Below are 13,530 nucleotides of genomic sequence, written 5' to 3' on the forward strand. Positions count from 1 at the left end.
ATCAGTCATCCTCAAACATAACTAAAATACTTAGACTATTTACATTTTAAAAATCAATATATGTAATAATGTCACTCATGGTTACTCCTTTCACCTGCTTAACCTCCCTGCCCCCAAAAACCACTAGAAACCTAGAAAACAACTGAAGTTAACTATTTTATTACTCTCTCAGGTACTTGAACTGTGGCTGTGTATGAGACAGCAGAAACAAACACAGTTCCAGAGCTGTCAAATCTACTGGCATATCACAATAATCCCTGTATTATTATTGCAATACATGGCAGAATACTAAAAGAATGCTAGCACAAGTTATGTCATTCAGTAACAGGGAATAATGGCCACTGCTAACAGAATTAAACATTGAAAGATATTAATAAAATAACATACAATACATACTTAAGCTTATTTCTCAAATATTTTGTTAAAGAAAACAAAAAGTTTCTATTCTCCACTTAGAGAATAAAAGTTTTTGTTATTAGCTAAAACTAGTGGAAGGTGAAATTATATCAGATTTCTTTGTCTACTCTTCATAATAAAAACTTTCAATGTCAAATTCCACTGACAAATGTTACTTCAACATTTCATGATAATGTAAATGTCATTGCACTGCCCCAAAAAGGGACACATGTTCTCATCTTCAAAGGTAATATGAGTTAATTGTGAGTAAAATAACCCCACATAAGAAAACAATCCACAGTGTAGCTGAAACAGTCTAGAGATAGTAGGACAGCAGGACACAAGTACCACACACTTTTTGGTTTCTTGAGATTTAATAAAAAATTTTTCCCCAAGATTTCCTCTATGGACACTACTGGTCTTTATAGCACTGTTACAATCTCAGAGAAAGAGAAAAATCCTTGGATCAAGAAAACAAATCTGCCGTAAAGCCATAGGGAAAAAAAAACACTTTGGTGCAAGCTCATCCTATGGCTTGTTTACATGCTGTTTTAGATACAATACACTTTGATTTTACTTCCCTTGTTGATGAAATAATGCAGATTGCTTAGTAAAATTACAAGTGCCCCTGCAGGGTTCTTCAGGGTTGATTTGTTCCTTAGATATAGCAAAAAACAGGTTAAGACAAGCAAGTTGGGAAAGCTGGTATGGGCAAGTTTGGCTGCAAAAGAGCACGCAACCATCAAAATAAATTAACTCCATCAATACTGTTCTTCTTTCACTGTCTTTACATTTTATTTCTTCCATCATCCAAACAGATATTTACACTCATGTATTAATTTCAATTATTTTATATGGTAGAAAGAAGCACAAAATTGAATAATGTATCAAAAAAATACCTTTTTTATTATTTACTGAGATCACAGAAACAGAGAATCACTAGGTTGGAAAGGACCTTCAAGATCATCAAGTCCAACCATTAATCCAGCGCCACCATGTCCCCTAAACCATGTCCTGAAGCGCCACATCCACACATTTTTTGAACACTTCCAGAGATGGCAACTCCAGCACCTCCCTGGGCAGCCTGTTCCAATGCCTGACCACCCTCTCAGTGATGAAATTTTTCCTAATATCCAACCTAAACCTCCCCTGGTGCAACTTGAGGCCATTTCCTCTTGTCCTATCGCTAGTTACTTGGGAGAAGAGACCAACACCCTCGTCGCCACAACCCCCTTTCAGGTAGTTGTAGAGAGCGATAAGGTCTCCCCTCAGCCTCCTCTTCTCCAGACTAAACCACCCCAGTTCCCTCAGCCGCTCCTCATAAGACTTGTGCTCCAGACCCCTCACCAGCTTCATTGCCCTTCTCTGGACACGCTCCAGCACCTCAACATCCTTCTTGTAGTGAGGGGCCCAAAACTGAACACAGGATTCAAGGTGCAGCCTCACCAGTGCCGAGTACAGGGGCACAATCACTTCCCTACTCCTGCTGACCACGCTATTTCTGATACAGGCCAGGATGCTGTTGGCCTTCTTGGCCACCTGGGCACACAGCTGGCTCATGTTCAGCCAGCTGTCAACCAGCACCCCCAGGTCCCTTTCTGCCAGGCAGCTCTCCAGCCACTCCTCCCCAAGTCTGTAGCGTTGCCTGGGGTTGTTGTGGCCAAAGTGCAGGACCCTGCACTTGGCCTTATTAAACCTCATACAGTTGGCCTCTGCCCATTGATCCAGCCTGTCCAGATCCCTCTGCAGAGCCCTCCTACCCTCCAGCAGATCAACACTCCCACCCAGCTTGGTGTCATCTGCAAACTTACTGAGGGAGCACTCAATTCCCTCATCCAGATCATCTATAAAGATATTGAACAAGACTGGCCCCAGAACCGAGCCTTGGGAACACTGCTTGTGATCGGCCGCCAGCCGGATTTAACACCATTCACCACAACTCTCTGGGCTCGGCCATCCAGCCAGTTCCTCACCCAGCGAAGCGTACACCTGTCTAAGCCACGAGCCGCCAGTTTCTCCAGGAGAATGCTGTGGGAGACGCTGTCAAAGGTTTTACTAAAGTCCAGGTAGACAACATCCACAGCCTTTCCCTCATCCACTAGGCGGGTCACCTGGTCATAGAAGGAGATCAGGTTGGTCAAGCAGGACCTGCCTTTCATGAACCCATGCTGGCTGGGCCTGAGCCCTTGGTTGTCCTGCAGGTGCCCTGTGAGCACTCTCAAAACCAACCACTCCATAATCTTCCCTGGTACAGAGGTCAGGCTGACAGGCCTGTAGTTCCCAGGATCCTCCTTCTGGCCTTTCTTGTAGACGGGCGTCACATTGGCAAGCCTCCAGTCTTCTGGGACCTCCCCTGTTAAGCAGGACTGCTGATAAATGATGGAGAGTGGCTTGGCAAGCTCCTCTGCCAGCTCTCTCAGTACTCTCGGGTGGATCCCATCAGGCCCCATGGACTTGTGGGTGTCCAGGTGGCTTAGCATGTCCTTGACTGCTTCCTCCTGGATTATGAGGAGTACATTGTGCTCTCCATCCCCGTCTTCCAGCTCAGGGGGCTGAATACCCTGCGGATACTTGGACTGGCTATTAAAGACTGAGGCCAAGAAGGTATTAAGTACCTCAGCCTTGTCCTCGTCCTTGGAGACAATGTTCCCCGCCATATCCAGTAGGGGATGGAGATTCTCCTTGCCTCTCTTTTTGTTGTTAATATATTTGTAAAAACATTTTTTATTATCCTTTACGACTGTGGCCAGACTGAGCTCTAGCTGGGCTTTTGCCTTTCTAGTTTTGTCCCTGCTTGACCTAACGAGATCCTTGTACTCTTCGTGAGTTGCCTGCCCCTTCTTCCAGAGGTCATAACCTCTCCTCTTTTCCCTGAGTCCCAGCAAAATCTCCCTGTTCAACCAGGCCGGTCGCCTTCCCCGCCGGCTCTTCTTACGGCACATGGGGACCGCCTGCTCCTGCGCCTTTAAGATTTCCTTCTTGAAGACTGTCCAACCTTCCTGGACCCCTTTGTCCTTCACGACTGTCTCCCAAGGGACTCTCTCAATCAGTGATCTGAACAGGCCAAAGTCTGCCCTCCGGAAGTCCATGATAGCAGTTTTGCTGACCTCTCTCCTTACTTCCCTCACAACCGAGAATTCTATCATGTCGTGGTCGCTAAGCCCAAGACGGCCCCTGGCCACCACATCTCCCACCAGTCCTTCTCTGTTTGTAAACAGCAGGTCCAGTAAGGCACCTCCCCTGGTGGGCTCACTCACGAGCTGCGTCAGGAAGTTATCCTTGTGTGTGTGTGATGTGTGTGCCCTTTCCATAATTCTTAAAAGCAACATGAGAATGGACAGTTCTTTTAAACATGAATGGGTAAATCATTGATTTGAATTTATTTCTAATACAATGTTCCAAGTTAACTGTGATATCAGGTTTGAAATTAGTATTCAAAATGCTAATATGTATCTTGTTCTAGCATATGCCATGGTTATTTTTCTATATATTCCACCATTTGACATGCACATTGAATGCTATCTTGCTGCTGAGGCAAAAAAAGCACATACAGGTGATACTATAGTAATATTCAGAAATACTTAAATGTCTGAATTTATATTATGCTGGCCTTGAAATCCTCTTGTCATTAAAGAAATTGTTACTTTTCTCTGAAAAGCAATTATCTCCTATAAAACAGAGCTTTCAGAACTCCAGATGTCACATATTATACTGGGACTTCTAATTCTTTTAGATACCATCTGCAGATTTTGGCATACTAACCTGACATTAATATTTGCTAAAATACATAAGAAATACAGACAATTCCTTTCAGTCTTTGTTTTTCACATCTTATTTATTTCTGTTTTCCTGTATAAATTACTTGCTGTTCTCAGGAAATGAAATAATAACAGAAAAAAGTACTTCCAGAGACAACAGCAAAGATGATTATGGGTATAAAGCAAAACATTCTCATCAGAAAATTCATATCTACTGGTCCCTACAAGGCTAGCAAGTTTATTTTTCCTTTGCCCAATCCAGGACTAATGGGACACACAACCACCTAAAAACCCACATTAGGAAAAAGAGATATTAGTAGTTGCATGCACTCTAATGGAACCTGGACAAATTTGTGTATATAAATCCATAAAAGTTATTAAATTAACTGTATGTGGCTCAGGGAATCTGAGTCACAAACTGTTGATACATAGGAGAATACTTGAAAGACATATCAATTTTTTTTCCCTGCTATATTCTTCCCTGAGCACCCTATTTTCGCCACTAGATGATCTTTGGTCTGACCCCATACATTTGTTGAGTTTCTCATATATGGGATTCATTAATAATTCTGTGGAAGGCTGGTACACAGGAATACTGCCAGGACTATGATCCTTTCCAGATTATGATTAGACTTGAAGAACTAAGTTATGTAGCAACCAGAATAAGTAGCCTTGCTGTTCTAACTCTGAATTCACACATCAGCAGGTAAAAAAAAATACTGCCTTCGGAAAAATTCTGAGTTGCTTAGACAAGCTGCAGGTTGAAAAAATGTAAAATTGCAGTTTTGGATGTAAAAAGAAATGCAGAATTAAGCCTTTTTATCTGTTTTGGATGTTGTTTTATGTTTTGTCACAGTGAACTTTACATTTTACAGATCTTTATTATAAATTACATTCTCTTAAAGAGAACACTGTAAGAAGTGTTCGTTGTGAAAATGCAACAACTTATGAAACTAGTGTATATGTCAGTAACTTGAGGTAATACTTCTCTGTTCTTTATACTTGCACTCCACTTTTAGTAAAAGTCTTAATATAACGAGGGTAGTTAACATTTAAAGTTTTCTTTATGACACAAGCGGGCACATGCCAATTTAATATGTTGGAGATTTGAACTTGTTTGCAGATTTTTAAAAACAGATCTTTGTGAATGTTATGATTGCTTTAGGTTCAGCTGCGCGGAAAATTGGACATGCTCTTGTCCCTTCAGTCCAAGTACACCATTTTGAAAATACAGTCAGATTTTTGTGCTGAATCAATAATTCATACTTGATATTTTTAAAAAAGGACTCAAGGAATAGATACAGATTCTTCTCCTAATTTAATCAGTCTTTTTTTGCATATAGGAAAAAGTAAGCCAGCTTTTAAAACGTCAAACCCAAAGCAACAAACTTGTATGAGAAAGAGAAAAGTAGTAAACGTATTTTATAAAGTAAATAGTGACATTTCCTGCAATTAATATTCAATAAATAAATAAATAAATGGAACAGTAGTTGGGAACCAGCAGTAGAGAACAAAATGTATTTTTCACTGATATGGAGAAAAAATATCCCTATAAAGGACTTCTTTTGGATCTTCATTATACTTCATTATACCTGAAGTTTAGAAGGGACAGGAAGATCTAAAGCTGTCCTGGAAACTGAAGAAACTGTCATTAAATACAAAGAGAGAACTGGGAAAATACAGCATGCTGAAAGGGCTCCTGTGAACTGAGGAAAAATAAATTTCCATTGACTACCTGCATTACATTTTTTTCCAGGAAAGAGGTTTCTGTGGAGGCAAAAGGTTGCTAAATATTCCATTCATAAACCAAGTGTCTCTTCTTCCTTGAGTCTGTAAATTTTGGAATGCATTTTGTCTTCCATCTACATTCAGGACTCCAATAGTATCGAAGGGAGTTCTGCAGTCTGCATCAGTGGCAGGCAGCTAGCAGCTGGCACGGACAAAAGTCTAAATCCACTAAGTCAACAGCAAAACCCTCATCAACTTCACTACAAACTGGAAGTTGCTGTTCAAATTATTATTTTTTGAGGTGTGAGCAGTGTTTGGATCTATTACCAGATGAAAGATCAATTCATAGCATGACGTTGGACAGACCGCTTCACTTTCTGATGATTTAGTTCTCCACTTCTCAGTTTAGTATGTTCTTTCACATCCACCTCAGTGAACTGATTTGAAATTCATAGATGAGGCAGGTTATGTAAGTGCATCTGTCTAGATCTCATGAGTATTTGCCATAAGAACTGACTCACCAAGATGCGTACATGCATGCACACCCACATGCACACATAAACCCTTCTCTCACTGCTTCAAGTGAGAGTATAACTGCAGAATGGTTCTGTAAGAATCCAGTCTTCCTCCGTTTTCAAATTATTGATTAAAAAATGATGGAATGAAAATACGGACTGCCTTTTTTAAAGGTAATAAAAGAAAGCTAAGTTTTAGTAAATGGTAGTTCAAGTTCTCTGATATCAATATGCTGCTTTTAAGAGTGGTGAACAATTATTGCTGTATGTTTTTCTTTTTAAGAGCAAGATACTGAAATCAGGAGTGGAGGAAGCAATCTTGTAATATAGCTTAAAAAAGGAGAAGAGCCATATGCTGTTCTTCACTATGAAGCACAAAGGGAACCAGAGCCTTTACAATGGGAAAGCAACAAAGAACAAAAAGAGAAACAACAGTGCTATCCAGAAAATCAGAAAAATGCTGAATAATTTGTTAGCTTTGCTATCAAAGTGTAGGGGTGGATTTCCAATACAGAAATAGGCGTTCCTCCTTTGATTCCAGCAGATCCAAGCACACATTCTCTGAGGAGCCAAAATCACAGTCAAGCTGAAAACAATTGACAGTGATACTCAGGAATACTTCATGAATAGATAACATACAGAAGGTGTTGGTATTTCTCTGGACAGTCTTGGAAAATAAAAAGGTAAGAAGACAGGATGGCTTCAGGGAGAGTTATTTCTGCTTACAGCTGGCCTGTTTGGTCCTTTACTTTGCATTGTGCATTTGAAATACAATGTAAAGATAGAATAGTATGTAAGATACAATAAGCTTTAGTGCAATGACATACAATGCACAACCTAAAATGATTGCTCAACCTTCTGTAGTATGATATTAACCTAATAAATTAAAAATATTTGTAAAATTATATATAAACACTAGTAACTTCTAACACAATCAAAATACCCTTCCTTCATTTCTATTGTGAGTATATATAAAAAACACTTCAAAATGCAAATAACTCTTAAAGAACAAATATCATATAATTTTGAAACTTAAAATATTACTGTGTATATAAGTTAGCAAATCACATATTCCTCTGCTGAAGAAGCTCACAGACATATGGGGTAAGGTAATCTAAAGGAACATGGTTAAAGATTAAAAAGGAAAAAAATTCAAGGAGGAAAACAGACAATGTTCTTCCCAACCAGGTTCATTGCCTTACATAAGACTACACTAGTATAACAAGGATCCCTGCACAGTGTGTCTTCTGTCTTAGAAAATATTGTGGGTTTCTTTTTTCCTTTTATAAAATACCTTTTTACCGGTCTTATCAGAATGCTTCATTCTTAAAACAAACTGGCTCAAGACATAATCCATCACTAAATATGTATGTGTTCCAAAACATTACTCATATATGTTGCTAGGTTTACAGAATCCAGAGTTCATTGTGTGCTTAATTATAGGTTACGATTTATCAGAAACAAGGATAAGAATTCTTATGTATATGTATTTTGCAACAATTTGTGCAGCACTTTCTGGTATTTTGGGTTCATGCATGCAGGGTAACATTTAAGAAAAAGTGGATGTAGCAGCATTGAAAGAAGAAACAAACCAAAAAAGGAACTATTAACATGTAATCACTACATTGAAAACCTTTACTGACTCAACCTCTCAGATGGACTACTTACATTAACATTTTCAGGACACAGTTCTAACAACGAAAGTATTAACATGCAATTTTAGGACCTGAATTCAAGAGAACAGAACATCTGAAAATAATGGGAACTGCAAAAGTACAGTAATTCTATAGAATAAGTCAATGAATGTCTGGTTTTTGATGTTTACAGCAAGGATATTTAAGTCTTCAAGAACATCAACTTGTGCTATTTGCACTGCAAAAAGCTAAAGGGAAATGGATTCTGTAAACATAGATTCTGTAAACTAATGGATTCTTTTTTTTTTTTTATTAACACTGTGGTACAGAGAAGAGATTAATATCTTATAAGTAAAGAGAAAGAATGCTCTTATAAATAAAATTAATTACTTTTATTAATTGTCAAAATTCCTTTTATGTTTTCAAGTCATCACACATACCATGAACCCCTTCTCTATACTGACAGTGGAACTTTGACACAGTCTAAATCTGAAACTGTCATTGAGAACATAGCATATCGTCAGATGGTATGAACTGAGATAAAGCACTTCTCTTCCTCGCCTTTTAGTTCTTCATGTGTCAGCCAGAGTCTAATTTATCTACCGATTTCTTTGCGGGAGTCAGGTAACTGCATCACAAAAATTCTGAGCTCATTTTCAAGCTCTGCCCCTTACTTCCTCTGTGACTTCAGACATGTCTCTTACTTAATCTTTCTTTACTCCATTTCACCCTGTGAAAATGAAAGCTGTAAACCATCTCCTTATTTTCCTTCTTTCACACACATGACTGCTGTTCTCCAACCCTTACATATTTGATACTGAAACATGGGCTACCTTAAAATACTGTGCTGCAGACCAAAGATGCATTTATGTAGAAACACCTAAGCCAGCTTTAACACAGGTATCTCAGGTGTGGTAAACAGTTTAATTACGGCTGCATGGAAACGAATCTCCAGGGAAGAACATGTGAGCCAAAATCTACGGTACTTCAGTTTCACTGCTAAGGTACTCTAGCTAAATTAAACAAAAAAGAAAATTAATTAAACCACTACATGTATAAATAAAAAAGTAAGTATACAGAAATCTGAAAAAGATTGAATATAATGAAATATTTCTAAGAAGGCTGCAAGGAACATGAGAGACATCTGACAGAACCAGGTGAATGGACATGAAACAGGACAATGAAAAGCTCTGCTTAGAGATTGCATGTGTAATTAATAACATAGGAATTAATACGAAAAAGCTGTATTGTCCATTCCTCAAATAGTGAGAATACATTTCCAGCTATCCCTACCTGTATTAAGAAGAAATAGTACTTCATGGAAAGAAAAAAATAACAGGTACATGATGATAAAAGATTGAAAAATCTGGGAATATATACAGTTGAGAAGAAAGATAAATTACAAGAAAACATTATAATCCACAGTGTTTAAAAAGTAAAATGGAATACTTCCATGCTCTTTTCTTATAATGATAAAAAGGAAAAGCCACTAAAACTGTTAAATACGAGAAAAACAAAACAAAACACTTTGGCTTCAGAGGAATTTCCTGTTGAAAGATATCCTTCAGGCCAGTAACCTGAAGAAGGTTAATAACTTGTGATAGATTAGGCGGTGGTTATTGTTGTTGTTATTATTTAGAAAATCACAATTTAAAGCACATGCTTACTCTGAACTGTTAAGAGTCAGGAGGATAGGCAATTCTGGAAGTATTTGCCATAGAGGGGTTTTTTTACTTTCCTCTGAGATACATAGTATTAGGCACTGTCAATTACAGAAGGCTATGACTAAGACCAGGAAACTCATTTACCATGGTAATGTCTTTACCCTTGATATAAAAATACGAATGTAATAAAAATGTTCTCAAGAAAATTATTGTGCAATTTACGTTAAGACAGTGCCATTCTAACAATAAAATTAGAGAAGAAGGCTGCAGAGCAGAATTTTCTTGTAAGGAAAGCTCCAAGGGCAGGGGATAAATTAACTCAGAAGCTACTTCTGGTTCTGCAGATTTTACTAATTAACAAGATCTTTGCATACTGAATTTTCACAGTCAATCTGCTAGCCTTTCTTTTTTCCTTCCCCCCTTTTTTTTTCCTCCTGCTGACACCACAGCTAATCATCAGAACAAAACTTCAATCTACATCTGACAGTCATGTAGGCTGGTAGGTAACATACAGTATATTCTAAGAAAATCAACCCCGTTACACTTTTATTTTTCTTTCCAACACTTTATCCTCACCTGAGAAAATAGAAAGAGGCCTCTTACCAGCAAACAGAAAGCTGAATTTCTTATTTACTTTGACTGTGAACTCAACCTTCTCACATTTGCCTTATCTATAAAAATTACTTGTTTTCCTTAATCATCTTCACTTGCAAAAAAAAAAAAAAATCAAATGTATCACAGGGTTCACCATACTGTGCTGAAAATTATCATTTCAAACTTTAAAATGAAAGGAAATCCAAAGCAATTAGTTATAACTGCATTGTTTTACACCAACTGAAATTAAATGGTAAATATTTGAAGTAAATATGATTAATAACTAAGCTTCCAAAGTGCTGTTTCCATGGAAAATCTGCATGAAAATCCAGTAAAAATTCTGATTAAAACCTAACCAAGCTAAACACTGCAGATTACCTAGATTCCAATTAAATGTGACAAATGAACACTTGACAGATTTCAATTCCAATTCTATTTCTGTCAAAATGATCCATTAATATTAAGATTACATTATCAGAATTTGAACAATACAGTTGTGCTTAAAATAGTTAAAATACAAGTGGACTTAAAAATCACATCACAGAAAACTCTCACTCAAATGTCAGCTATTACATATACGATAGAACAAAAGTACATTCCATCCTGTTCTGTCATTATTTATAGATTAACGTTAACAAAAAGTTCTGGAGGCGGCTGACATGCCACTGTTGAAATCTTGTTTTTAAAATGTGACAGCAAAATCCAAAAGTCTGTAAAGTATAATTTTCATCATAATGTCACCCACCTTTCAAAGGTCTCAGTTCAAGATTTCATAAGAGAGAAGGAACTCCCGATTACTATATGGAAGTGCTTCCATGCAATGGTTTTTTTCATGGTAAAGTTTTTCATTCACTTATTCATGTAATAATATGTTTGTCTAGCTGTGTGTTTCTATCTATTCTATCTATACAGTACTATTTTTGAACTTGAACCGGACAAAGTTATCCTACCAAATATAAATTATCATATTTCAAAAAAATCAAAGTAATGTCTAAAGTACTTTTATTATTAGAATGCAATGCCAGTTTTTGCATCAATAAAAGAACTTAAATAAATTGGTGTTCTTTAATTTTTGACACCACTCAAGCACTCTTCATTTTCAATTACACTTCAGTAAGTGTGATGACTTTCACTGGCTACAGAATATATTAAAAAATATATTCAGTTGTGGCTCTACAGTTTTCCCAATATGGGTCAAGCACACTGCATATTAGCATAATTTGTGAACTCAGAATTTAATGTCTAGCAATCTACTAAGTCGTTATATGTCCAGTGAAATTAACAAATTGTTTAGTTTCATTATCTTAATGACAAAATCTCACTACAAAACAGACAATAAAATAATCATCCCAGTTTAGGTACAAAGTCTAGAAACTTTTTTCTGACGTTTTTCTAGTAATACCAGGATCACTTTCTCCCTTACCACACACCCAGAAAAATGAAACGTAAAGAGATACATTCATATAAACAACTGAGGAGAATATATAGACACACACTTATACACATACATAGCCTAACATATTTTCTTTTTAGATGGATAATACCACCTTCTTTTTTGGTCAATTAGTCATTAGCTGTTGGGATATACATTATAAGTATATGTAGACTGCTGTAGTCATTCTTCAGTCATACATACTAGATTTGGCAATATCTTACCATGAAGATTAATATATTTTTATTGAGTCAACAGGTCTATCTCAGGAAAGACAAAAACCAAAAAACAATTATCCAGTGCTGTAATCTCTGAAAAACTGAAACATGCACATAGCCAAACTAATTAATTCATTCTATAACAGAAAATACACCACCCTTCTTGCATATACCCACCAGTTCCAACTGGATTAGCATACCCATGTTTTCATTGATTATCCAAAAATATATACACTTGACATAAAATAATTTATTTTATTCTTTATGGGCAAATGAAAAGACAATGAAGTCAGTGTCTGACTTCAAAAAACTTTAGATGAAGGCCAGTAAGTGGAAGGCAGTAAAACATTTAGGTTTCATGAAATACATTCCAAATTGAAAAGATTTTTAAAAATTCTAAATAGTTTTAGATAGGAAGGAAAACAAAATCTGAGATTTAAATTACCTTTATTTTGTAATAGCTAGAGAAATACTATAGAATAAACAAGGATTCAGCATTTTCCCCTTCTACATAAATAGACCCTGAATTTAAATGAGGTGTTCTAAAAGTATTATACAAAATAAAGTATGAAGAAAAGGAAAGTAATGTTCTTCTTTCTAAATAATGATGAATGAACTTGACAGTGTTATTTTGAAAAGTCTATATAACATTTTGGGGAAAAGGGAATTCTCTATAGAGGGGTTTTTAAATCCTACTTTCTTTTGTGATGCTGTACATATTACATTGTGGGAAATTACCTAAGTTGAACCAAAAATAGAAGGAAAAGAGAATACATGTTCTTTAGGGTTTTTTAGCTAAAATGAAAAGTATGGAATTTAATTCAATTACCATCTCCCCAGCCCTCTACTGGTATTTTTTTCAATGTTTTAACTGCTTCTGCAGTATAGTTTTTAAATCATGTAAAGAAAAGAAAGTGCTGATTTTATTACTAGTGTTATGTTACATTATTTTGTATATCTGCATTTTAACAAACTTTGAAATAAAATAATTACAATTTTAACTATTTAATATACTTATTTATGTTTTTGGACTGACCTTTCAAAAGTCTACTTAGTATCGCTTGCTAGTGAGATTATGTGTGTGAATGTCGTGTTTGCCCCTACCATTTTCCATATGCTCTGCCTCACCAACACTGCCATCCGGCGTAGTCCTTTCGTAGTTGTCCTCTGGGAGTGGAAGGGCACCCAGTCTTGGCCCTGATGAACTCTTACTGCTTGGTGTTTCTGACTCCTCCAGACCGCTGTCATAGCAACTCTGCAATGACCCTTGATGCGGGTCCTGAGGCTGACTCACAACAGAAAACGTCACTCTACGAAATGGCTGCAAGAGAAAAGATTCTGAATGTCACTGAAAAGTTCGGTCTTTGAACAATTGATTCTCAAAACATGACTTAAGCAAACTACTATTTTAACATTTACCAATTAAACAATTTTGTCTAAATTAAAGCAAACAGCAAACACAGTCCTTAAAAGGCCACTGGACAGAGTATCTGTGGATTTTTACGGTGACATATGGTCCAGACCCTTGCCACAGTTTTGCGCAGACTCCTTTCGAATGGCTGCATGAGCTAAGAAAGCTGTCTTATAATTA

General features: G+C 36.9%; 1 protein-coding gene across 5 annotated transcripts in view; it reads right to left on the bottom strand.

Annotated features, from left to right (window-relative positions):
* PCDH7 (protocadherin 7) overlaps positions 1-13,530 on the bottom strand; it is a gene marked incomplete at its 3' end in the record, with an annotated part of 296,658 nt that overhangs the window by 138,577 nt on the left and 144,551 nt on the right. For 4 of the 5 annotated variants that reach the window (XM_081999437.1, XM_081999434.1, XM_081999436.1 and 1 more), the window contains one exon: positions 13,044-13,260. In XM_081999437.1, the coding sequence (XP_081855563.1) occupies positions 13,044-13,260 (217 nt within the window). The remainder of the gene's footprint in view (positions 1-13,043; positions 13,261-13,530) is intronic. The other variant, XM_081999438.1, reaches the window with a different exon arrangement.

Source organism: Phaethon aethereus (genome assembly GCF_964289735.1).
Source record: "Phaethon aethereus genome assembly, chromosome: 4".
Taxonomy (NCBI): domain Eukaryota; kingdom Metazoa; phylum Chordata; class Aves; order Phaethontiformes; family Phaethontidae; genus Phaethon; species Phaethon aethereus.